At 41.8% G+C, this 27,608-nt stretch overlaps 1 protein-coding gene across 9 annotated transcripts in view; it reads left to right on the forward strand.

Annotated features, from left to right (window-relative positions):
• The window catches only part of Znf236 (zinc finger protein 236), a 93,645-nt gene that overhangs the window by 12,953 nt on the left and 53,084 nt on the right, over positions 1-27,608 (forward strand). For 8 of the 9 annotated variants that reach the window (XM_034517859.2, XM_076912359.1, XM_076912365.1 and 5 more), the window contains 6 exons: positions 4,600-4,778; positions 7,687-7,811; positions 10,649-10,821; positions 12,017-12,160; positions 15,802-16,005; positions 16,820-17,048. In XM_034517859.2, the coding sequence (XP_034373750.1) occupies positions 4,600-4,778; positions 7,687-7,811; positions 10,649-10,821; positions 12,017-12,160; positions 15,802-16,005; positions 16,820-17,048 (1,054 nt within the window). The remainder of the gene's footprint in view (positions 1-4,599; positions 4,779-7,686; positions 7,812-10,648; positions 10,822-12,016; positions 12,161-15,801; positions 16,006-16,819; positions 17,049-27,608) is intronic. The other variant, XM_076912366.1, reaches the window with a different exon arrangement.

Genomic DNA, 27,608 nt, shown 5'->3' on the forward strand with positions numbered 1-27,608 from the left:
ACTGTGAAGCAAGTGCTATGGAAGATGAAGGGGGATTGTGGCAAGAGGGTTTACTGATGAACCGTGTAGCCTAGACTGAAGAGAGATGCAGAGCGTGCCAGTGCTTTGAAGGGCAAGATCACTGGGCAGTGTGTTTGACGTTGGGCTTGCACTCTGTTTCGGCAAGGTCCAGTTCCAAGGCAGCGAACGGTAAAGAACAGCCACAGCTTTCCCATGAACACACTGAGCTGGGGTCTGTCGTCAGCGGTGACCTGAGCTCTTCTTACACCTCAGAGCAGTGCCGAAGTGGTAGGTGTGCTCTTCTACGCCCTGTCCACACACTGTGGGGTCAAACCCAGGACCTCCTACTCGTCAAGAGACAAGCACTGGAGCCAGCCAGTCAACTGCCCTAGCCCATCTATTTCATCTAACCCCAGTATTTATGCAGGACACAGAACAGAAATGTTTTCTTTTCTGATATTCTTCAGATAAAATTTAAAATTTATTATGCTTTCCTTTGTGACTAGAAAGAGGGATAGGTAGTCTTTGATCATTTTTAAAAGGCTTTGGATTCTTACACAATATTTTCAAAACCTTGCTTTCATTATATCTATTTTTCTGCAAACTCCGATCAGATTCTTTTCTTAGGTGGGTTCTTAGGGTGGGGCTTGCACTTGTTTACAGTGACTCCATTTGCTGGGTTCTTGTTCTGTCGTTCTGGGTCACAAAGCCTTGGGACTGGTGCTCCAGGTGCCAAGGGTGTACAGCAGTAAAGAGTTATTCCTGGGGCTAGAGACATGGCTCAGTGGTTAGGAGGACAAGCTGCTCTTAGGGAGAACCTGGGTTTGATTCCTAGTGGTGGCTTACAACTGCTTATAACTCCAGTTCCAGAAGATCTGATGCCCTCTTTTGCTCTTTTTTGAATGCTTCATGCTTGTGGTACTCTTATATACATGCAGAGAAAACACTCACACACACACACACACACACACTCTAAATATGTGTATGTATACATGTATATATATATAATAAAAATAAATTTTTAAAAGTCACTTTAAAAATGTGTGCTTGTTGTATACAAATTGATGTGAAAATAACATTAAAACACATTTTAATATATGTACATATGAAGCATAAGTGACTTTAGTTTGAGAATATCCATGATAGAGGATGTATTTTTAGAACATTATAAACAACTTTTTTATACTGTTTTATTGAAATGAGTATTCTCAGATCTCTAGAGATCAGTGCTCTATCAGATTGCTCAAAGTAGGGAAGAAAAATAACTGTAGTTTTTAAACATTAAGAATATTTCCTTAAAATTCACATAATTATTAAAGTAAATGTTTTTATTGTGTTTAATCATCTCCTTTTGCTGGGCAGTGGTGGCACACACCTTTAATCCCAGGTTTCTGACTTCGAGACCAGCCTGGTCTACAGAGTAAGTTCAAGGACAGCCAGTGATACACAGAGAAACCCTGTCTCAAAAAACAAACAAACAGAAAAATCATCTACTTTTAAGGCTGCTATAGGATGTGTGGGGAACAGCAGATGCCTCCCCCAATATCTGGCAGACCTGTCATCACACAGGGATCACTGTGGCAGTATATGTGAACCCTGATGTAGGGTGAGTCCTGTCTATGTAAGGAAGGAACAGTGTTCTGTGGAGTGACCTTGGAGTACTTGATGCATTGAGTGTCGTTTTGGAGTCCATAATGAGACGAGGAGAGATTGGCCCTGGAATGCTGGGTCTTGCCCACACATTGCAGCATAGTTTAGGTTGGAGAGGCTGATGATTGAGGTGTCAGTGTTCAATCCTGGTGACAGAGTGCTTCCATTCCAGGTGCTGTGAGGCTGGAGAGCAGTTACACCTTGGATGCTCTGGCTCTTCACAGATGGCACCTTGTCAGCTGATTAAAGTGCTTTGTGAAATTTCCCCCATGCCCTGTGCTGATCCTCAGCGTCCTTAGAGTTACCCAGGATGGCCTAAGAGGAGGCCTGATGCTGCTGAGGATGTGGGTGTTGCCCTTTTTTTTTAAATTGGATATTATATTTACATTTCAGATTTTATCCCATTACTCCATTCCCCTACTACCTAGGACCCACCTATTCCATCCCTCCTCCTCATGCTTCTATGAGGATGTGCCCCCACCTACCCCCCCAAACCCCCTCCCCACTCTAGAATTTACCCCCACTCGGTGTTTAGCCTTCATGGGACCAAGGATCTCATCTCCCACCTATGCCCGACAAGGCCATCCTCCCCTACATGTACAGATGGAGTCATGGGTCTCTCCCTATGTGCTCCCAGGCTGGTGGTTTAGACCCTGGGGAGCTCTAGTTGGTTGGTATTGTTAGGTGTTGCCCTTCTTGTCTGAGAGGTCGGCCTCAGTTATCTCTGGAGTATTGAGAGATAGGGAGGAAGGTCTTAGCTTTTTTAACAGTCAGGTCAATAGCAGAGACACAGTGATGGCAGCAGATGCTGGCTTTAGTCTCTAGTTCTTCATCTGAGCAAAACATGTAATGTCCATGTAGATTGCTTCCAAGATGTATTCATCTGACAATCTGTAAAAAAGTGAGAGGAAAGGTAGTGGGTGTGAGCCAGAGTAACAAGAGAATGGGAAATGTCAGACCCCAGTTCTGTTGTGTAATTTAAAGAAGTATGTATGTATGTATGTATGTATGTATGTATGTATGTATGTATATGTATATATATGTATGTACTTACTATGTAAATGTGTGTGTTGCTGAATTACATAGGTATACCATGTGCATTCTTGGTACCCAAGGGAGGTGAAAAGAGGCATTTTATCTCCCAGAACTGGGTTTACAAACAGTTGTGAGCCACTATGTGTGTTCTGGGTCCTCTGGAAGAGCAACCAGTGCTCTTACAATCAAGCCATCTCTTCAGCCCTGTCTGGTAATTTTGAGCCTGGACAAGTGATAGCATTATTAATAAAAAATAAAAATATTTTCTCTATCAAACACATTCATGTGTTGATGTTAATTTTTTGTTTTTGGCAGAGTCCTAGAGTCAATTTTCATTATCTTCAAGTTACTAACAATGTAGAAGTTTATTATTTCATTGTCATTGTATAATAATGTCAATTTAAAGTCATTTACCTTGAAATCATTATTAGATTTCTTAAGATAATTGGCTTCATTCTTACCTTTTTCTTCAGCAGAGCAGAGCTATAAGAGCAGTCAACTAATAACCGAATTTTAATTGAGCGTTGCATTCAAGACTGGGATACAGAATATAAAGAAATTCTGATGGAAAGAAATAGTAGGCCTGGGGAATGTGGCTCAGTTGGCAGAGTACTTGCCTAGTGTGACTCTGGCTTCAGTTTCCAGGACTACATAAAGAGGGTGTTGTGGCCTAGGCCTATAATCCTAGCACCCAGGGGTGGATCTGGGAGGATCAAAATGTCAAGGTCATCTTTGGCTGAGTAGTGAATTTGAGGCAGAGATTATATGAGATGATGCTTCAAAGCAAACCATGTCCTCTTCTCCTGTCTACCAGCTCATGGGGGTCGTGACATAAGTAAACGCTGCATGTGAACCTGCAGCTGTGTGCATGGGTTGAAGCTGTCCTAACCCAGCAGTAGCCATCTGTAGATGGGACTGGCACTGCTGTGTTCTTCTTGTCATCATCTTGGCATCGTTTCACTTCATGCTGCCCTCTACTAATGTGGAAGCTGGAAGTGACCACACCAGGGTTCATGTAGCCTGTTTATCACAAGCAGCCCTGTGGGAAAATCAAACTCAGCTCTCTGCGGCTGGCCACACTGTCCATTTGGAATGGATGAATCGGAGTGATGTCCTTCTAGGAGCCACGAAAACAATGAAACAAACGAACAAACAAAAAACATATCACAAAACCCTCATGAAGCTGCTCGTTATGGTACATGCCTTTAATCTCAGCATTCGGGAGGTAGGAAGCAGGCAGATCTTGTGAGTTTGAAGCTAGCCTTGTTTACATAGTGAATTCAGGCTAGCCAAGGCTACACAATGAAACCCTTTCTAACAAAATTTAAAAACTGAAACCAAAGCAAAAATTTATTAAGCAGGAGTGATAAATTTGTTAAAATATACTCAAGTCTAAGCTATTCAAGTCCTGAAGACTTTAGGGCTTTTTTGATGGCTTTGGTTTGGCACAGAGTCTAACATTTGTGTGTGTCTTGTACTTACATCAGCCTATCTGCCCATGTGAGATACTTAGCTTATAGTCAGAATTAAATGGATAATCAGGTGTTTCCATTGACACATGTATCACCTGTCATTGTGTAACAGTGTTTGTAGATTATAATTGCACTTAGAATTCTTCCAACCTTTTGGTGTGAAGTCTGTTTCTTTCACATTTTCATGGAACAAGTGGACCAGTTGCCAAGTGCCAAATAGCATTTGATGCACAGTTCACTTTGTTTGAAAACGGTGGGGTTTTGTTTTCTATCCTTCTCTAGTAGAAATGATTTTTATACATTTCAGTTTGGATACAGAGATGCAGTTTTGAGGGATAAAGGTGGTATTTATCCCAGAATAGAGGAAGGTATCATTTGTGGACTGATGTTCACAGTGCCATCAGTTCTAAGGAGCAGTGGCTTGGAAATGTTCCTTTTCCAGAACCTCATTTGCTCTGAGTGTGGGGATGAGTTCACGCTGCACAGCCAGCTGGCCATACACATGGAGGAGCACCGGCAGGAGCTGGCAAACAACCGAGTGCACACCTGCAAAGCCTGTAAGAAGGAGTTCGAGACGTCGCCAGAGCTGAAGGAACACATGAAGACTCACTGTAAAGTTAGGTATGGGTCATTCCAAGACTAGCACAGTAACAATCCTGGGTAGCATTCAGAGCACTGGCCCGCCCTGCTTTGCTGTGACTGACTGAAATATCTGGTGCTCTAGGAAGAGAAATAGCACTCGGGTACACAGGGCTTGTACACACTGCTGCTGCTAGCATGTTCACGTTGAAGCAGTTTCTACTCTGCCATGTGGATATGTAATAGACTCCTGGCCCAACTTAACATTTTCTTAGGTTCTTATATTTACCTATTTTTACTTAAGTTGTTTCTTTATTTCCTTCTATTTTAAAAACTATTTTTAATATATTTTGACAATCTAATAATTTATATAGTATATTTTTGAGTGATGCATTTATATAGTGTATTTTTGACAATGATACATTTATATAGTATATCAAGTACAGTCTGATACATTTATATGGTATATTTCAGGCAGTCTGATAAATTTATATGATTTATTTCTGACAGTCTAATCCATTTATGTGATGTATTTCTAACAATCTAATACATTTATAGAGTATATTTTGGACAGTCTGATATGATACACTTATGTGCTGTATTTTATAGACAGTGGTACAATTATATAGTATATTTTAGACAGTCTGATGTATTTATATGGTGTATTTCTAACAGTCTGATTCATTTACACAGTGTGTTTTGAACAGTCTTATACATTTATGTGGTGTATTTCAGACAGTCTGATATAGTTATATGGTGTATGCTGGACAGTCTGATACATTTATATGGTGTATTTCTAACAGTTTGATATATTTATGTGTTGTATTTCAGACGGTCTGATACATTTATGTGGTGTATTTTGGACAGTGATACATTTATGTAGTGTATTTCAGACAGTCTGATACATTTATATGGTATATTTTGTTCATATTCATCACTGGTCCCTTGTTTTCTACTTCTCTGTAGTTCTTCTTTCCACCAACTTCTCTCTCCTACTTTCATGATTTTTCTTTAAAACGAATCTCTGAGTTTAGTCAGGGTTGCATGTGCATGATTGTGGTGTTATTTACTGGATCATGGGCTGCTTACTAGTGATTACATTTCTGAAGCAAAACCAGCCATTAACTGCCAGCAGCTCCTCAGCGAGGGCCAGGGCCTCATGTGCCCTCTTCCATCTGTTTTGGAAAGTAGATAGACTCAGTGGTGTACAGATCCTAAGCAGGTAACCACACCGTTGCGAATTCATGAGTGGCCACATCTTGCCTAGGAGATCTGGTTCACAGCACCCTGCTCGTCCTCTGGCTTGTAATTCTTACTGTTCCTGCCCCAGTGCTCTCTGTGCCCTGGTGAGAGGAGTCTTGTTTCTTAGTAAAAAAAAGAGTGGAGGAGGCTCTTGTGGCTGCTGTGCTTCCCTTTCCTAAGGTGGCAGTCAGCTATCCTTTTCACTGAGCTGATGTTTTATTTCTGGTGGTTTTTTTTGTTTTTTGTTTATATATGTGGCTTTTGATTTTTTTTTTTTTGTTTGTTTGTTTTGTTTTAAAGATAGTGTCTTACTGTATAGGTCAGGTTGGCCTCTTACTCATGGAGATCCTCCTGCCTGTACCTCTGAGTACTAGTACAGCAGGTATATGCCTCCGTGCCTGTCACCAGCTGATTTAGACAGCTACTATGAAGGACAGTGTCAGTGATTGTTTAGCAGTTGTATCATCAATTTAGTCTGCTACCATGCCAGGCTGGAAGAGATACCAGTTATATTGACGTATATAAACACTGGGCAGCATGTGATCTACTCCCAGGCTTGTACTTTGGGCAGGGGAACTGAGTAGGTGGTCTTACCTTGTCTCTTTTACTTTCATTTTGCCTACTGCTGACTAATATCTCCATTATTTTAGTGTCTGATTTGGTTTGTTTTTTGAGAAAGGATTTTGATGCATAGTCTGGGCTGACTTTAAATTTGTCATCCTCTTGCTTCTGCGTCCTGAATACTAGGTTTAGAGGCATGTATTGCTATTTCATTATTACTATTACTTTAAAAACACAATGTTGGTTGGGAGTGTCGCTCAGTTGTTAGAGTATTTGCCTACCATGCCTGAGGTTCTGGGTTCAGTCCCTAGCACTATAGAAACCGGATGTGGTGGTGCATGTGTCTACTCTAAGCAGTAGGGGCATGGAGGCAGGAGGACCAGAAGTGTCTGTATCCATGTGTGTAAAATGTGTGGTTTATGGGATTGGAAATGTGTGGGTGGTTGCTTTCCTCAGAGAGTGTTGGCAGGGGGGGTAGCAGGGCACCAGGAGGCTGTGGATAGGCAGTGCTCTCCTGCAGGTGTGTTGGTGATGGAAAGAAGACATGTTTGACAGTACTGAGATGCTTGAAAGTAAAACTAGCAGGTTTTGAAGATGGATTTGAAGAGTCTTGTGTGATCTCTTAATATTTAAACCTATATACGTAAGGAACTTCCATTTCTTGACCTGGGAAGAAGCAGGGTCCTTTTTGATATGTTTGGCTGTTGCTGCTGGCCAAACAATCTCCAGAGCGGCCAAGTAAAGAGTCAGCTGTCTGGCTGTGTGACGTGAAGTGGACGTTTGTCAGTGTCCAGGTGCTGCTGAGCACAGAGCTATGGAGAGCCTGGGCTTGGCGTTGGAGAACTTGTATCTACATGGGCCTGTCTGATTAAACCAACAAGGTGTGCTTTAAAAGACGCCTTCTGCCTCTGCTCCCCAATCACTGAGGATCTGAACAAACCAAGCTTCTCTTGTCATCAGACATAGAAAAAAAATGAAATTTATATCATTAGACTAATAAATATGTGCTTTTGTGTTTGTATGTTGAACACAGACATTAGAACATATTTTGATGACTAGTCAGGTAAACTTTGTGGCAGTATTTTTACTTTGAAGCTATAATGTGAGGAAGATGACTCTAAATGTTTTCCCTCGGATCTCGCACTAGGGCATCAGGTACAAGATCTTATAATCGGAACATTGACAGGAGCAGCTTCACGTACTCATGTCCACACTGCGGAAAGACATTTCAAAAGCCCAGTCAGTTAACTCGACATATAAGGATACACACAGGTATGAGAGACGTTTGCTTTCAGGTGGCTTCTCTGCCGCGATGGAAGGGCTTGTGCCTGGTTTGAGCTGTGGTGTAGCTCGGGCTCCTGTTCTGTGCTAGACAGCCTTGGTGCACTTAGCTGTTCTTCCTAATGTCATTCTCATTGAAACGATGGTGAACCTGTGACTGCCATGTAGTTGTCCTAAACTATAAATGCCAAATGTAGAAAAGTGGGCTCTGGTGAGCTGCAGTCAGTTGGAGCTGATAGTATAGTATAGTGGTTACTTGTGTGGCACCTGTAATTAGACCAGTGTAGCACCTGGGCTAGTTTAGATCTAAAAAAGCAAAGCAGCAGAGGGTCTGTGTTTGCTGTGCTAATTTGGCTTTAATGAAGTAAACTATAAAGTGATAAGGTGCTTGAGCATGCCAGTATAAATCTATAACCCTAGCACTGGGGAGGCTGATGTACCAAGATGAGGGGTTGAGGATAGCTCAGCTACATAGTGTGTTCCAGGCCAGCCCAGTCTACAGTTGAGGCACTACATCTCAAAACCAACCAACTAACCAACTAAATAGCATTAAGGTGACAAAATCCTTATGTCTCTGTACCGTATTTTGTTTGCTTGTTAGGCTTGCTTGAATATTTGAAATGAATTCAGTGTTTACAACTGAATATTCTCTCATATTTTGTACAGGACAGTTTTGCTACTGTGAGTAATGTACATGTCTGTGCTAAAGAAAGATGAAGGAGATGGCAAATACATGTTAGAATGATAGTGATCCACGCTCTGCCCTTGTTTCCTGTTCTTCCCATTTGCTTTTCATTTATAGTGAAAAGACAACATGAACTTTGAGCTGTTTGGTTGGCGACTGCATTTACCTGACCAGTTCTGATTACGCTTTGTTGCTTTTTTCCATTTTTGGTGTATTAATGAAATGTCTCATATGCTGTATTACAAAATCACTCAGATAATTTCTTACCTCAGTTATTTGCCAGTATAAAGCTGATATTTTCAGAGCATCCTTCTATATTCCTTAGAGCAAGGGAAGAAAAAGTACTATCTTTAAAAGGTTGGCACAGGGACATAATTCTGTTGGTAGAGTCCTTGTCCACTCTGCATAAAGTCCTGGGATCAGTTCCTGATAGTACAGGAGCTAGGTGTGGGTGCTGCATGCTTGAAATCCAGCTTTTGGGAGGTAGACGTAGGAGGGTCAAAAGTTCAAGGTCAGCCAGGGGTGGTAATGCTCACCGTTGATACCAACATTCTAGAGGCAGAAGCAGGTGGACCTGAGTTCAAGGCCAGCTTTGTCAACATAGGGAATTCTAGACCAGAGGGATACATAATAAGGCCATATCTCAAAATGAGTAAAGAAAAATTTAAGGTAATCCTTAACTCTGTAGTAAGTTTGAGGCCAGTTGGGATACATGAAACCCTGTCTCAAAAAGAAAAATGTGATAGAACTTAAAATTTATCTTCCTCAAATGAAAAAATAGATTGAAGGGTTAATCAAAGTAGGAACTGATTTCTCAGATCTTACACACTCTGAGTTTGATGTCTGCCCCCTTTCCTGTACATCTGTCAGAAGAGTGCACCCTCAGGCCCAGTGCTGCTGTACACTTTGCTTTGTGTTCTGCTCTTGGCTTTGAGCTTTTGATTACATGCAGTCATGCTAGTTTCTTGAGGGCATGGAATGTTGGGGAAGGCAGCTTGCATGTAGTCCTCAGCATCTTCTTACTAGCCTGCAAGGCTTGAACACAGGTAGGCTGTTGAAAATGTTCCTAAATAGAAAGCTCACCTGCTCTCTGCATGGTCTTTGAATGGACATACCTTACTAAGCATGTGATGACATGATTTGGTCATTTTCTGGTGGACTACCCCTCGAGTCTATGAACCCCATCCAGGAAACGTGTGTTGTCTCTGATAAGGACACCATGCCCACAGTTCTTGCTGAGATTCTTCTCTGTTCCTCCCCAGTGATATCTTTTCTCTAGGATCACCCCATCTCAGTAACTTACTTAACCCTCAGGTCAGTTAAGAGAAGTAGGGATCTATCGGATTATCTAGACGTTGAAGTTGTTATCCATTCAGTGAATGAAAACCTACAGAAGAATAGTAGTATGTGCGAGGTACTGAAGCTAGTTTAGAGTCATGAACAGACACTTAGAAACCTTTCTTTCTTGGAGCATTTATTGTAAGAGAAGTTGAATAATAAGTGAGTTGTCAAAAGTTACTGACTGAGAAGTCACTCTTGTAGGACTACTGTGCCAGGGCCAGAAGAACCATGAAGGAGTGAGCTGTGTGGGTTCTCAGGGAGGATGGGCACACAGAGGTGACAAAGGCCTTCAGTGCATCTGTGTCCTTTGAGGAAACAGAAGAAGGTTGAGTAGAGAGCAGGTGGTGTGAGGAGACCTGAGTGAGACTGAGAAGCTGTGGAAGCACTGAACAAACCAGACTTGTGATCTCAGAAAGAGTTCCTCTGTTGAGTTGAGAGCAGCCCATAGAGGGCCTGGTTGAAGCAGTGGGGCTGAGGGGGGTGGTGGTGGTGGTATGGGGATGGATGGGGCCGTGCCCTGGAGTAGACAGTAGGTGGGACAGCCAGCAGGGCTGACGTGGGAGTAAGTAGGCTGAGACAGCTATGGAAGAGTGGCCCTGTAAGAACTGCCATGGGCTTCACTTGGGATATGGAAAGGTTCATCTGAAACAGGTTGAAAATTTCTGAGGCGCCTGTAGTCTATGACTTCAGCACCTCTAGGAGATGCTTTGGTTGAGGGATAGGTTGAAGCCTGGACTTTGGACACCTTTCATAGTTGTCTCATTCTAAAATGTTCACACCAATTCGTTTTCTCTCTGACTAGGTGAAAGGCCTTTCAAATGCAGTGAGTGTGGAAAAGCTTTTAACCAGAAAGGGGCACTGCAGACCCACATGATCAAGCACACAGGAGAGAAGCCACATGCCTGTGCCTTTTGTCCTGCAGCCTTTTCTCAGAAGGGGAACCTGCAGTCTCATGTTCAGAGGGTCCACTCAGAGGTGAGCATGGGGTTGGGCTCTCAGCACTATCACAGAGTGTTGTAGATGTCTCTCAAGTTAATGGCTGCCCTGAGAAATTATGTTACAGCTTTGAAGAGTATGCGGGACATCAAAATTGTTGTGGTAAGTTGCTTTTGAGTAGAGTTGATCACTTAGGAATACTTGTGAGTCTGTGTAGCCTATTTCAGAAATATCTCTCATTGAGGCCCCATGTTAGGACTGCAGTATGTATAGTGGGGCATCTTGGGCTTGTCCTGTGACGGGCTACTCTAGGAAGGGCCTCTAAAGATGCATTTAAAGTGGTAACTAATCCTGTGAGATGTTCATAGTCTTAAATTTGTTTTTTTTGGGGGGGGGGTTTGTTTTTCATTTTGAGACAGAGTCTCACTATGCAGTTCTGACAGTCCTGGAACTCACTAGGTAGACTAGGCTGGCTTACACTCAAAGAGATCCACCTACCTCTGCTTCCCAAATGTCGAGATTAAAGGTGTGTGCTAGCACACCTGGCTTACATTTGGTTCTTATGAGGTAGTACAAATAATAGTGGAAGTCTTCTTCTAGGTTAGAGATGACTTATATATTTTCAAGCCTGCCTGATAACCATGGTGATAACTAACGTTAGGTTTGAATAATAAATAGAGAATATTCTGGATATATTCTCTGATTATAGATTTTTTAATCATTTTAATGTTATTTGTGGTCTATTTCTGGCTTAGTTGTAAAGGGTAATCATGGATAGATTTTAAACTTAGCATTTTTTTTTTTAATTCTTTAATCTTTTTTTACAGTTCAGTTGTTACCAGTCCACCATGTCTGCTTGTTAGGCCCGAAGTTTAGTGTTGACAGTGATATCCCCAGCTGTGCCCCGCCTTCCTTGGCATTCTAAGAAGTTGAGAACATACGATGACATTTTGATGTTTAAATTATGATAACAGAAAAGTGTGTTTCTCCAATCCTAGCCTCTTCTCATTTAAGGAAACACTGATTTTAATTGATTTTAAGCTGGCAACATTGATTAAAAAGTGGTATCATTGATTCTCAAGCTATCTAATTTAAAACAAAAACAAATCATACCCCAGGGCTAGGGATATATAATTATCTCATTCTGAATGGACTGGTAAATTTTCGTTTCTGTAACTTAAATATGTTTATCTATTACCCAAAGATTTGAAAAACTATGTTTCTCTTTTTTAAGGTAAAAAATGGGCCTACCTATAACTGCACAGAATGTAGCTGCATATTTAAAAGCTTAGGCAGCTTAAATACTCACATCAGCAAGATGCATATGGGTGGACCCCCAAATTCTACAAGTTCTACAGAGACTGCGCATGTTATAACGGTAAGTTTAATAATTTGGTTTATAGAAGGGTTTTGGAAAAACAAACCCGAAGTTTCATTTTAAATATAAATTTTCAAATGAAGTATTTAGTACCAAAAAGTGCAGCTAAGATTTTCTAAATAAGGTGCTACTATTTTTTTTAATAAATGAAAATTAATCTTTAAACTTCAGGGTAATGGTTATGTAGTCTTGATTTATGCTTTTATGTAAACCTGTAAAACTAAGAAAAATATATTAATAATTTATGGGATTCAATTCTTGCAGTCAATGCTATTAATAACCATTAAATATTGTTTATATTATAATTCAAGAGTTAGTCTACCTTGTAGATAATATTTCTCTTTTTCTTATGTGGCAGTGATAATTTTTCCTAAGTCTTTTAGCTTTTGAGATACCAAGTTCTACTTTCTAGTACATGTATTTAGAAATGGAGTAACTCCAAGTACAGACAGGCATACTCAGACATTACCCATAAAAACACAATCGCACGCAAATGTACATATAGAAATAGACATTTTTGTGTGTTTTTTCCTTAGGATTTTATAACTTAGCTTTATTTAGTTACTTTTAGCATACCTTATTAATTGATGATAAATTGCCAAATCTAAGCATGCGATGTGGTGTCATTAGAAGAGTTGACTACAAAGTGCATGAGTGTGTGGTGCTAGTGTCTTGGCTCCTTCCCTCCAGTGCCACTTAATACTGGGTTGGAAATGTGATAGTCCTTCCTTGGGATTGGTTTCTTTTCTCATAGCTTAGTAGCTAGGGACAATTTCCTAGTTTATTTTTAATTAGAGAAATGGTTAAACAATTATGAAATCTAAAAATTCTGTTTTTGGATTCACTATTAAAATTATTACTTTAGTTGTGTCAGTAACCAAATAATAGTTTTACCAAGTTCTTTGGTAGTGTGAAAATCAAAGATGGCTGTACTAAATAATCTGGACGGTAATTTGTATGTGGTGTGTATGTAAGAGAGGGAGATGAAGAGAGAGAAGGAAAGAGAGAGCACGCATGCAGCAGAGAGCTATATCCACAATGTGGTGGTTTCTTTTAAAAATTTCATGTTCCTGAGTGAGGCACTTTTCTCTGAAATCCAGTCCTTGCTGCATCTGATCTGCTGTGTCATCTCCTCCCTTCCTTCCTTCACGACTCTTGGCCATCTCTGGCTCCCTATTTGTGTCTCAGAAGACAAAAATAAGCCAGATTTCCATGCATAGTTAGTGAAGACGTACTTTGCATGCATGTAACCAAGTGTATTCATCATGGTTCTCTAGAGGAATAGAGATTATAGAATGAATATCTATCTATCATCTATCTATCTGAAGGGAATTTATTAAAGTGGTTTACAGGCTATGGTCCAGGTTTTCTGATGACTGTCTACCAACAGAAGGTCCAAGAATCCAGCAATTGTTCAGTCCACGAGGCTGGTTGTCTCAGTTGGTCTTCAGTTATACTGGAGTCACAGTGACATAGGCTCTGAGGCCAGTGAAGGAATGCATTTGCTAACAAGAGTGAGAATGAGCAGGCAAAGAGAGCAGACTGTCTTCTTCTATGTCCATATACAGGCTGCCAGCATAAGGTGTGGCCCAGGTTAAAGGTGGGTCTTTCCAGCTCAAAAGGTCTGAATTAGAAGTAGATCCTCCCACTGCAAATGATTTAATTAATCAAAAGTTCCTCACAGGTGTGTCAGCCCTTTTTTGGTTTTAGTTAGTTCTCAGATGTAGTCAAGTTGACAACCAAGACTAGCCACCTCACCAAGGAACCTGTTGTTTTATTGTGTGACAGTTCCATATGTTTACTGAACCTTCGTCATCCTTACTCCCTCCACCTGCCTCTTCTGCTGCCTCCCTCTCTGACTAGAACGATTTCCTCTAGCTACCTTTCTATTCATGTGCTTTCATTCTGTGTGTGGCCATTGAGTTCAGTTGGAGTTCTGCCTCAGCATGGCTGGGAGCTATTTACTGGAGCCAGGGCAGCTTAGTCATGGCTGCACCACTCCTCCTTCTCCTCCTCTTACTCTTCCTCTTCTTCTTCCTCTTCCTCCTCTTCTTCCCCCTCCTCTTCTTCTTCTTCTTCCTCCTCCTCTTCTTCATCTTCTTCTTCTTCTTCATCTTCTTCCTCCTCTTCCTCTTCTTCTTCCTCCCCCCTCCTCCTCTTCTTCCTCCTCCTTCAACAACAACAACAACAACTAAACAACTATTAGTTGCCAGCCATCCCCTAGTGGGTGGTGGGGCTCATAGGCCTCTCCCTCATCCATAATGAAAGTTGAGGGATTCAGTCTTTTTTTTTTTTTCTTTTCAAGACAGAAGGGATTCAGTCTTGTGCCCATCTTGTGCAGATAACTCCCAGCTTCAGCAAGTTTGTGAGTGTAAAGGCTGTGTCAGCATCAGCATCTGCATCTGTCAGAGAGACATGGCTTTGGCTGCACATCTCCCCACCCTCTGTGCCATGTTCTTTCCTTCCCCTCTTCCATGGGACCCTTGTCTTAAGTATGCTGTCACAACACACAAAACTGTAGTTTCAGGAACTAAATGCCATAAAAAAGTGCCCTGAGTCTTGCCAGATAGTTTGTTCTTTTGATTTTGGTAGAGGCAGGCCCTTGGGGTTTTATTCACTCACTCACTCACTCACTCACTCACTCACTCACTCATTTATTCATTCATTCATTCACTCATTTGTTCATTGTTGAAAGGTAAGTTCCATTGGTTTTATGGAGAATGGCAAGAGGGCTCTTTATTATTATTTCAAAATTGTTGTTATTGTTTTTTTTTTTTTTTTTTTTTTTTTTTTTTTTGAGACAGGGTTCCACTCTGTAGTCTTGGCTGTCCTGGTACTTGTTCTGTAGACTAGACTGGTAAACTCTCAGACCTGCTTTTGCCTCTTAAGTACTGGGATTAAAGGCATGCACCAACACTACTCAGCTTTAAAATTACTTTTACAGCAGTTTTAGGCATATAGAAACTAACAGAGGAAATACAGTGCCCTCCCAATCTGTGTCTCAGTACCAGTTTCTCTTGTTATTGACAAGTACATGCATTGTTGTGGCACACTGCTGTAACTGAGCAGTGAGTCTGGGTATCTCACTGCTAACTGTGAAGGGTTACCTCTGGTCACGTGCATTCTGCAAGTGTAGACAGGATGTCTGCTTCTACCGTGTGTAGCTGACAATTTGCACTGCCCTTAAGTGCCTTTGGGCCTGGCATTTCCTCAGTTCTGGTGAGAATCAGGCTGCATTTTCCAGAACTTTCTTGGCTGTAGCATCTCAGACATGTGTTAAATATTTTGACTGTGCCAACCTCCTTCCCTGTTTGCCTCTGTTTCTCTGTCTCTCTTTAACGGTATGCTTTTTTTTTTTTTTTTTTTTTTAATTTAGTCATTTGTTTTGGTGGATAATGGGCACACATGGGCATTGGTAGCCACCATCCCTCATGAGAACCCTTAGACTGTTATATAAGGGTTTGTTGAGTATGTTTTTTTTAAGAGGCAAAGTTGTAACTCACAGAAATCATTGAAGAATTACATTTTGAATTTATGTTTGAGAAGCAATAGCTTTTAATGCCATTAAGGGGTGTTCCCTTAATGTATTTTGTGTTTAAATTGGAAGTTGTGTTTTTAATGAAAATGTTGCTGTGTTCCAGGCCACGATCTTTCAGACTTTGCCTCTGCAGCAGGTGGAAGCCCAGGTCTCATCAGTGTCTAGTGAGCAGAATTCTCAGGCAGTGACTGATGTCATTCAGCAGCTTCTGGAACTGTCTGAGCCAGGGCCAGTGGAGGCACAGCAGTCCCCACAGTCTGGGCGACAACTGAGTGTGACAGTGGGCATCAACCAGGACATCCTCCAGGTGAAGCATGCTTACCTGCTGGGCAAGACTCTCACATGTGGGTCTCAGAAGTCAGTTTGTTAGTGAGCAGGACAGATGCAAAGACACTGGTTAAAGATGTGGCTACACTGGAAATGGTAACATAAAAGAAAATATGCCTGTGTGATTACCAACAGGAAGTGCTGGCTCTAGATGGTTCATTAATCTGTACATTTAAGAAAAATGGAAACTTTTAAAAATTATTCTATACCAGAACTGATTGGACAAGGGTAGATATTTTTTTAAAGCTTGTCCTGTTGAGAGAGTTGGAAGAAATACCTCTTTAATCCTGAGGTGCAGGTGTACTATTTCGAGTGTCCTAGGCATGTATCGGTGTGTGCATAGCCAGCATGTCTGGGCCAGAGTGCTGTGTTTGCAGAAGTGCTTCACCTCCAACAAGGCAGTCCTCTTCTCTCTGTACCTCATGATAAGTTGGTTGGGGGTTTCTCAGGAACCCTGGACTGGGTATGTCTTAAAGGTGTTCCTGAGGTAATTTATATCCCAAATATGTTTAAAGACAGCCCAAGTGGTTTGAGATAAGATTTCTGAGTGTTAATTATTTTTAATTTCATTCATTTAAGAAATGTAACTACTTATAACATGTTTTGGGGTGGGGTGAAATGGCAGATACTAGAAGGGGTATCGTACTCTTAGCGTGAGCAGTCTCTTGGATCTGTAGAGTTTATTTCTTGGTGTGGTGTTCTGTGGGTAAAACTTTATGGTATCTTGGGATAGCTTTTGGTAGGCATATTTGGGGTGTCGCCTTTTCTAACCTCATAGTTTTGTTCTGTCTCAGCAAGCCTTAGAAAACAGTGGGCTGTCTTCACTTCCAGTTGCAGCTCCTCCCAGCGACTGCAGCCATGCTCAGACGTCTACAGTGTCCACGCAGAGTCCGCACACCTCCAGTGTCTCTGCAGAGCAAGCTGACCCCATGGATGCAGAGCAGGAAAAGGGACAGGAAAGCCCTGAAAAGATGGATAAGAAAGAGAAAAAAATTCTGAAGAAGAAATCACCGTTCCTACCTGGTAATTTACTATGCTTTACCGTTGAGACACTGCCATGGTGTATGCCCCTGTTAGGAAGTGAGTCTCCCATTGTTCTCAAGTGTCATCGTCATGCATGTTCTGAAGCTGAAGTGCAGTTGACTGGTGTTGAGAAATAAAAGGCAGACAGCCACCTCAGTTCTCATGTCCTCCTTAACTCAGAAGGCTTCTTTCCTGTGACCAGTCCCAGGGCGGGGTCCAGCCTGCCCTTGTTTTCTTACTGTTTCCTCCGGGTGCTTCTACCAGCTCTAGATCCAGGGCTTCTTCACCTCTTGCTTTGAATACTGCTTGCCCTGTGTCCCTTGTCTCCCAGCCTCCTGTAGACTCTCCTCATTCTTCCTGGTGCTGCTACTTGACAGCTCCCAGCTGCGTCCCACCTCAGCTGCCAGCCTCGGGTATCCATGCCTACCCTTTTCCTTTGCTCCAGGTCTTCTTCACCTGCCCCAGCCTGTGCTCAGCTTTCTTGCATTATTCTAGATGTCATCTTGCTTCACAGTTGGGTTCCTGTTGTTCCGACAAACATGCTTTCTTTCTGGGCCTTTTCTGCAGCTGGCTCTCCAGACTGACCTCTGTGTGCTGTGTGCATGGAGGCTCTTGACTGAAGTCATTCTGATCTATCTTTACATTGGACTGTTGGATGACATGTTGCTAGCTGGGCAGTGCTGGGCTGACTGAGTCAGCGTCCTTGCTGCACAGCACCTCTCTAGGTGGACTGCATGTTCCTCAGTCGACTCCCTGAGCTACATGTTGCTCTTTCACAGTAGCCGGCACTCACCAAGAATCCTGTGTAGTACAGATCTCCCACGTTACTTACTGCAAGGCTTGGGCAGCATGGCCAAGGATATGTCTCTGGACATATCCTTTCCATAAAGTAAATATTGTCTCATCGGTGACTTGTGAGTAGGGAGCCTGGTTTCCCATTCAGTCCAACATTGCAACACAATTCTTTTGTTCCCCTTGATCTGCCACTCGCTCTTTGGTGAGAAATGGGATAGTAAACTGAAGCATCTGACTTTGAAGGTCTGTAAGGAACAGGGAAGAGTAAAGCCATATTTGTGTGTATATGCTTCTAATGAGCGGATGCAAATTCGGAGCCTGTGGTATAAAATCTTTTACCTGATTTATCATGGTTCTTGTCTAGTTTGTGCTAAATTAAAGATATTCACAGACCTGTCTGCAGGCCACTGAGCTAGAGAGTTGCTTGTTTCATTGCTATGACCAAGGCTTTGAAAGTAGCAACTTAAGCCAGGAAGATAGTATTTTGGCTTCTGGTTTTAAAGTACAGATGACCGCGGTGGGGAGGATGTTGCAGCCAGCATGTGAGGTGGTAGTCACATTGCATCTACAGGTCAGTCAGGAGCAGAGAGGGATAAAGGCTGGTGCTCAGCTGCCTTCTCTCTTCTCATTCAGCCCGGGCCTCCAGCGTCCGCAGTTCTGCCCCCACATCACCCACCTTCAGGGCGGGTCTTTGTATTTCAGTTACTGCTCTCAGGAAACAGACACATTTACGGGTGTGAGTCTACATCTAGTTAGCATAATGAAGAAAACTAACCGCCATTGTATCTTTATACACATGAGGGAGCATGGTTTTCCTCCTTCTGGACCCTCTTGTCTTGGATTCCAAGGATCTTGTGAAGTTTCTGTTGGAGTTACTCTTTTATATCATCCTTTTTTTTTTTTTTTCATGAATTGTCTTTAGATTACATTTCCTGTTTGTTGTTGGTATATGGAAAGGTGATTGAGTTTTGTCTATTGATATGAATCCTGCAACTTGTAATGTCTCTACTGTAGCAGTTTGACTCTAGATGATTTTGTTTTCTATGTTGACAAGAACTTGCTAGAGTACTACTTATTTATCTGTGTGTGTGTGTTTTAGTCATAGGATTACTAGCTGAATTTCTTCCTTCCTCCATGTGGGTTCCAGGGATTGAACTCTGCTCAGACCTGGTGCCTTGATACACAGCTCTCTTTTGTATATATGTGTATGTCTGTATATGGTCTATGTGCACATTAGTGTATGTGCAAACAGAAGCTACGGTCTCCAGTCTCCCTTGAGCTGAGATACAGGTCTCCAGCTCCCATGTAGACATTTTTATTATATAAGAGCAGTGGCAGTTTTGGAGTTCTTTTTTTTGTTTGCAACATGGTATACCTATATAGCCATGGCTTGTCTAGAACTCACTGTGTAGCCCAGACAGCTCTGATTCTCCTGCTCTGCATCCCAAATGCTAGAATTACAGGCGCTTATATTTGGCTAATTCATTTTGTTGCTGCTGTTACTATTTTTGAGATAGGTCTCTCTTCACATAGGTTGGTTTTGGATGAAGGTCTGAGTCATCCTCCGGAGTGCTTGGATTATAGGTGTGCCCATCACACCCGACTGCTGTTTCCATTCTTACTGTGTTGGTGATCTTTCCCATGGGGAATTGGGTAGATGTGCTGACAGAAGTTTGCTTCCCTTTCAGTCTCCAGGGAATGAATTTTTTTCTTCTTTTTTGGTTTTTGGTTTTTTGGTTTTTTGAGACAAGGTTTCTCTGTGTAGTCCTGGCTGTCCTGGAACTCACTCTGTAGACCAGGCTGGCCTCGAACTCAGAAATCCACCTGCCTCTGCCTCCCAAGTGCTGGGATTAAAGGCGTGCGCCACCACTGCCCGGCTGCTGTTTTCTCTTTTATAACGCATTGCTAGACTTGATTGGACTTGTTAATTTATATTACTATAATATATGTGTACATACATTTGTAAAAGAAAATCCCGGCATTCCTGACCTGAAGGAAGCATGGAGAGACCTAGCCCTTGTGTCCTGTGTCCCTTAAAGCAGAGCTGGGAATAATTATTTGAAACTTGTGCATGGACTGTGACACATTTCACAAAGTTCTGAGTGGTCTGTAGTACACCTTTGCATTATGCTCCCATCCTTGCTGATGATGCTGTGCGTAGCTGAGGACGTGTGCCAGACGGGTTGTTCTCAGAATCTCTGCATAGCTTGCTAAGGCAGCTAGTTGTGTCCTCCAGGGTAGAAGTTTATTATAAAGGTGCCAGAGAACACTGAGGGTGATGTACTTATGATGGATCTCCCTATGGCTCTGCAGAGGATTTACCAGCTGTGAGGGAGAGCACCTCTCTGGCATTTGGACATTTACATTCAGCTTCTTCTTGGATGGTGAGCCACCAGAAATATTTGAAGGAATACAAAATTCTCTTTTGTAGTGCTTGCTCTTTCAGTGCTGGCCAGAGGGCTGAGTTTTCGTCATCATCAGGAAACCTGTGTCTTAAACTGGCCTTGCTACTGGGGAGAAGGAGCTCCTGGCTCTTCCTTCAGTCTCTGCACATGTGATTGATGAGGTGGTAGAGACAGGACTTACTGGTAAATGTGCTGGATAGTTTTATGTCAGCTTGACACAAGCCAAAGTCATCTGAGAAGAGGGAGCCTCAATTAAGAAAATGCTTCCATAAGATTTGGCTGTAGGCAAGCCTTTGGGCATTTTCTTATGTGATCGATGGAGGAGGTTCCAGCCTGTTGTGGGTGGTGCCATCCCTGGGCTGGTGTCCTGGGTTCTATAAGGGCGGGCTGAGCAAGCCATGGGGAGCAAGTCAGTAAGCAAAATGCCTCCATGGCCTCTGCATCAACTCCTGCCTCCAGGTTTCTGATGATGAACAGTGCTGTGGAAGAGTAAGCCAAATAAACCCTTTCCTTCCCAAGGTGCTTTGGTCATGGTGTTTTGTTGTAGCCATAGAAACCTTGACTAAGACAGCGAATAGTCTGCGGTTAAAGAAGCACACTAGCTCTGTTTCTAAGAATGTCTGTTTGTTTAAATATTTTGAAATTTTAAAGTATATATATGTATGGATATGTATACATGGGTACAGGTACCCATGGAGGCAAGAAGAAGCTGTCTGAAGCACTGGAGCTGGAGTTCTAGATGTATTTGTGAGCTACCTGACAGTGATGCTGGGAGCTGAACCTCTCTGGAGAACAATACATGTTCTGAACTACTGAGCCACTCTCCAGCCCCACTGAGAATATCTTTTGTGAATTACATCTGAGAATTGCCAAGAATTCCTGAAGCAATTCAGAGAGATTTTAGAGGAGCCTAGTTTATGGTTTAGCTGCTCTTGGGAGCTTTGCAGGGTCATCTGGCATATAATAGCCTGGTGAGAGAGCCTGTCTTCTTCCTCTTGTGTCAGCAACAGCTTTCCTAACAGAGTTTAAAGCTATTCTGTTGCCAGAGTCACCAGATTCCTTCTCAGTGACCCTCGTTTGTCTCCCTAAGTGTATTCACTGTCTATAATTAGCACCTACTGTCTCCCCTAAATTAACAGATGATCATCATTTACCTCAGGCAGAGGGAACTCTAGTATTCTGTGTTCAGAGGTTCCTCAGGGAAGTGCTCTTGTGTTTCCTGAGAGTGTATGCTAACACTGACCTAGCAAAGGTGTTGGTACTCATTGGATATGTTGAGGTTCAATTCTGAAGTTTTCCATATCTAGTGAGAGTTAATTTTTAAGTTAAATTTAATTTCTAATTTTTATTTGTATATATTTGTATTACTATATGTCATATGTGTGTGGCTATATGTAGAGTCCAGAAGAGGGAAGCTCCTCTGGAGCTGAGGTTTCAGGGTCAAGAGCTGCCTGGTGTGGGGATTGGGAATTGAACTCAAGTCCTCTGCCAGAACAGGAAGCTCTCGTAGCCACTAAGCCATCTCTCTATCCCTTTTAACAAGAGTGTCTGCATATTTGCTGGTAGAAGCTGACACTATCAAAGTCTGAGTTGTTTCCTTTGAAGTAGTAGTGATTGGACCAACCTCTGACAAGTGTGCCCCATAAGATACTGTACACACATGTGGCAGGCTTCCTGGACCATTCCCTGACAAGTGTGCCCCATAAGATGCTGTACACACATGTGGCAGGCTTCCTGGACCATTCCCTGACAAGTGTGCCCCATAAGATGCTGTACACACATGTGGCAGGCTTCCTGGACCATTCCCTGACAAGTGTGCCCCATAAGATATTATACACACATGTGGCAGGCTTACTGCTGTTCCAGTGCCAAGCACCACAAAGTCCACTACTGGAACCTGTCGGTTGGGAGCTCAGCAGCAGTAGCTGCAGCAGCATCTAAAGCATAAGTGAGCAGTTCTAACAGTGACACCTACTGTTGCATTTATTCTATGAACATGGCTTCATTTCCAGCAGAGTGTTGAAAGGTGAATTGTTATCATTAGTTTCTTCATGATGGCCAACAGGCTTATGTCTCCAATGACTTTTTCCTGGTGTAAGAGTTCCAAGCTGCTTTGAAATGAAATACCAATTCCCATAGTAAGAAGGGTCTCCTGTTAAGAGCAGGATCATCTTTAGTCACTGCAATGTCAGGACCACTTTTGTTTCAGCAGCTCCAAGTGCTTCTTACGCATTCTTGATATCCAGTCTACATCACTGAATCCAGCTGACTATTGGTGACTGTCCTTCTGCACTTGTGAGCCTGAAACATCTGGCCAGGAGGGCGACATCTTCTGGTGAGTGCTGGCAAATCTAACACATGGAGTATTGATTCAAAGGCTAGACTAGTTTCACATTGACAGTAGAGTCCAATTATAAGTTTAGGAAACCACCACATACATCTTCCTTCCAAAGAGCCTTCAGCGTGTGCTTGCCAGATGTCTGGGAGCATCCCTGGATGCTCTGATAGGCTTAGCATTTTATCTGTAGTAGTTAATCTTGATTGCCAACTTAATTGGATCTAGAATTGCTTTTGGAGATCAGCAAAGCACCTCTCTGGGTATGTCTGTCAATGTATTTCCAGATAGGATTAACTAGAGGCGACACTCAGTATGAATGCAGATGGCACCATCCCATAGGGTCCAGATGAAATAAAGGAGAGAGGAAGAAAACCCTTACTTGCACAGTCAGGCATTCTCTTTGCTTCCTGACCACCATGACATGAACTATTCTGTCCTGCTTTGCTTCCCCACCATGAGGAACTGACACTTCTGAAACCACTGGGTAAATGAATTCTGTTTGAAGTGGTGTGTGTCAGGTATATGCTGTGGTGCTAAGAAGGTGACTAACACAGTCTTACTTTGTGATGGGGGTTTTCCATTATAAACATTTGTCTCTGCCACCACAGAAGACACAGGCGCCTTCCCTGTTAGCCCATCTCACCTTTCTTGCAGTGCCAGGGCCTGACCAGCAGGGAGGACCTGCCTTGTCAGTTGTCTCCCTTCTTGTCCTCTGCTGTGGCTGCTGCCAATGCTGGGGATGGAGTCGGCCAAATCGTGTTCCCAGGTGTTGTCTCTTGGGTGAACTGCTTGAAGAGTGGGGTAAACAGAAAGGTCTTAATCAGGTCTTGGCTTTGGGGTACAGCTAGTAGAGAACCATTTTGCTGCCAGAGAAGTTCTTCAGCATTTTCCTCCTCTTGAGTTAATCATATGCCAGTCAAGCATGAGTTCAGCACCATCTGAACACTTCTGATGCTTTACTGCACATCCTTGGTTATGTAGACCTTCCCTCTTAGAGAGAGCTGTCATTTTAAAGGACTTTTTGTTTCTTTTAGAGTTTGGTATAGTATTTGACATTTGAAATATGCCAGACATCCTTTTTGAGACAGATGCATTCAAGTTCCAGGACCACAGGGGTCTTCATAGAGCCTTGAGGTCCTTTGGATCCTGGTCCATTAGTTAACCTGTCATGTGTCAGGTTTCTTATCCACACATGGGGTAACTGATGGAACAGACGAGAACTGAATGAGAAACTGTGTAGCGTGTGTGGCATGATGCCTAACACATACAGAACAGTGCTTAATGAGTATGTGTGCTTAGTTATTGTCTATAAAGGAGGAACGTGGTCATGTCATACCTCAGAAGGTACTACAGATGCTGTAATAAAGGTGGAGAAGCAGCTCACTTCATTTTCTGAACAGTGCAAACATCCAGATAATGTTTTTGGCAGAAATGGTACAATATATCTATTTTACTTTTCAGGTTACCTTTACCACTTGAAAAAATTTCCTAGTTTTATATTTTTTTAAAATGCCTGGTGAGAATTCAGTTTTCCGATGTGTCACAGTGTGTATGGCTTGTGTACTGCTAAGTGAGCATGACTATTTCTCTTCCACTCACACAGCATTGCAGCAGATGGGTGTAGATGTTTTTACTTACACTAATTTATCTTCAGGTACCAGTTTCAAAGAATAAATTCTGTGAAGCTTTTGGTTACGTTTAGTTATTCATTTTTGTTTGTGTGTGTTAACATTCTTAAAAGGTCTTAGTTTTAAAATAATTCCAGTCTTAATAGAAAGGTTTCTAGCACAGGGATCCCCTCTATCATTCATTCAGGTTCTCTAGAGTGAGTTAGTTTTCTAAGTGATTCATAGCTGTACCCCTCTCACTATAAATAGCTTGATGCATGTTTCTTCAAGTAAAGGATGCCCTCCTGTGCATATATAACAGTCACTGAACATTAGGACATTAAATTTGACTAATAATATTATCTAGTCTGCAGACTATTGGAATGTACTCTGTCACTAAAGTGCTTGGTAAGGAGAGAGAAGCATGCACATACTTGTAGTTTTCTGCTTTTAAGACAGGGTCTCAGGGAAACGGTGTATAGCTTTGAACTGTAGCTGAGCATGACCCAAACTTGTAATCTTCCCTGTCTCCACATTCCTTGTGCCAGGGTTACAAGTATGTGCCATCACAGTTGGCTGCTTTGAAGTTTTGGTAGGTATTTACAGTATTAAATGAATTTAATACCGTAGATATTTTGAATGGATTTATTTGGAATTCCTGTTTCTTAACAGTGTTTTAAAGAGATTATTACCAAAATTTTGGGACTGATAGGCCAAAATGGTATATTATTGTAATTTTAAATGTATATTTTCTTTTAAGGAACTAGGGTGACAGGCACCACCCTGCATGTTGAGCACCCGCGTGTTTACGTTGGATTAATTCTGGTTTTATTGGCCGTTGTACTTTAAGTAAAAATTATAATATTTTTCATCTTTGTGGTACAAATTCTTCTTAGGTTGCCTTTTTTATCTGCTTGGGAGAAATGTTTTCTGTTTATGAAGCTAAGTTTTTCAAACACATTCTGCATTTTGAGCCTTGTGACATTTACATTTCAACAACGGGGTAGAAGTATGGCTTTCTCTTTAAAGTTTTAAATTACATTTGTCTGTTGCTGTGCTTGTGCAAAGGTGTGCTTGTGCAAGAGTGAGCTTGTGCAAGGCTGAGCTTGTGCAAGGGTGTGCTTGTGGAACTGATTCTTTCCATCATGTAAGTCCCAGCTATTGATTTGAGATTATTTGGCTTGGCCACAGGTACTTTTGCCCAGTGTGCTGTTTTTCTGGCTCTGAACTGCCTAGATTAATATTAAACATGAGAGTGCTCTTACACCTTTAAAAGTACTCATTTGTGTGAACACAGTTGGTTAAGCTGTTGTTACTTGCTGGGTTCCAGCGCCACCTTTCTTGCAAGTCACCCTCCAGATCTATTCGGTCTTCTGGAGGCCACCCTATTCCACTGCTGTGCCAGTTCATTTCGTATTAATGAAGGATTTTCATCTTTTCCTGGCTTTAGACTTATTTGTAAAAGTTAAGACTAGATGCTGAGTTGTAAAAAATTAATTTTCATCTTGAAAACTGTGATTGCTCTCCTAAATGTGTTAATGTATTTGAGGAGGAAGGTTCTTGCCAGGTAGGAAGCTTACCTAGGGTAATGGAGGTCTTGTGTTCCAGGTCTTTCTACCGTTGGAACTGGATTCACTTTGTCTTTTTTTTTCCCCACACACATATACATATTATATTATGAGACAGCCTCTGTGCTGTTAGTTTGGAGTCTCTTTTACAGCCTATTCTTAGAAGTAATTATAACTTGAAAGTTTGTATTGTGTCATCTTATATATCTAGGTATGTCTTTGTCTTTTTTTTTTCTTCTTTTTTTCTTTTTCCCCTGGAACTCACTTACAGAGTGAGACCAGGCTGCCCTCGAACTCAGAAATCTACCCGCGTCTGCCTCCCAAGGGTAGGTATGTCTTTTTCAAGTTTAGAAACTAAGTCTAATTTCCAGGGCAACTTAACAAATCCAGCTAAAGATGCTGTAACTCTGCTACTGTTTCCCCTCCTTTCTTACTCATTCCCTAATTCTGTGTTCTTTCTGAATTATTATTGTTATTAGATAATATGGCTTTTATTCCTTTGGTGTATATGGAAAACTTTTAAAATTTTCTGATAATAAAAAGGAGATAATTTTTTTTACTGCACATACAGTTTGAAACTGTTTGAGTTGAAATTTCATTACTTGGCTAAAGTCTATTTAATTTTACGTGTATTCTTTACTGGAGTTATTGAATTATTACTATGAATACTTGTTTGATTTCACAGATAAATCTGATTGCAAATATTTTAAAAAGGAACTGGAAAGATGGCTCCATGGGTTAAAATGTATATTACTCTTTCAGAGGCCCCAGGTTGAGTTCCTAATACCACATCATGCTTCTCACTATAGACCCACAGGGTCGGACACACACTTCCGGCCTCTGGACACTGCACTTTCATATACACTTCCTGCCTGCATATATATACAGAATTAAAATTTAAAACATATTTACAATAAAATTCTTTAGTAGGTTTTAATTTAAAGTTTTTGGGTTTCATAAAACATTTGTTTCTATACATTGTTGTTGTTGTTTTGTTTTTTTGTTTTTCTGCTAGCAGTAGTTTTAAACTAGGTTCAGAGCTGCAGAATAGTATCCATGGTCCTGGAAGACAGAGTTTCTTGCTTTGGTCCATGAATTCCCCACAGTCACACAAGCTGTGTCTCTGCCTTAACTGTTCATCCCTGTAAGTTGCTTTACAGCTTACTGTTTCCTAATTATTTGCAGGAGTTTCTGTTTGTGGTTTAAGATGCTTAATAAATACTCAAGCATCTTTCTGTTCTTGTCCTTTAAGTTGATTATGGAGTCACTTTTAAACAAATATTAGTTGAGAGTTTCATTCAGGGTACTTTGAATTTTACTCAGTCTTCTTCTCTAACTCTGCCCAGAGCTGCTCTCCTCATTTCCCGCCCACTAGATCACCTATAGAATCTTTTTAAAAAAAATTATTATTTGAAGAGAGCCATCTTTCCCTCTTTCAGCAGCTAATAGCTGCTGCCAGTGTCTCCCTGGCTAGTGGGTAGGCTCTCCTGCCTAATGTCCATTTCCAGGCTAGGATTGGTTTGCTTGGGGTTGAACGTGTTGTGATGTAACTGCTGACTTTTTAATGTATAGATGCTCTGTTATGTCCAGAACATGCAGAGTCCATACAGTAACTCACCACCTCTCACACTTTCCGTGCCCTCTTCCTCAGGGATTCAGAGTCCTTGGTGTAGGTTCTATTCAGGGCTGAGCAGTCTTCAGTCTCCTCTCTGCACCATCTAGGAGTTCTCTGATCAGATGCATTGTCATTCTCGCTCCAGGCCGAACTGTGTCTCTGAACCCTGACTTACACTCTGCCGCCTGTTAGCTGCTCTAAGTGGGCATTATGAATTACATATTCATGGAAT

Source organism: Arvicanthis niloticus, chromosome 14 (assembly GCF_011762505.2).
Source record: "Arvicanthis niloticus isolate mArvNil1 chromosome 14, mArvNil1.pat.X, whole genome shotgun sequence".
Taxonomy (NCBI): Eukaryota; Metazoa; Chordata; class Mammalia; order Rodentia; family Muridae; genus Arvicanthis; species Arvicanthis niloticus.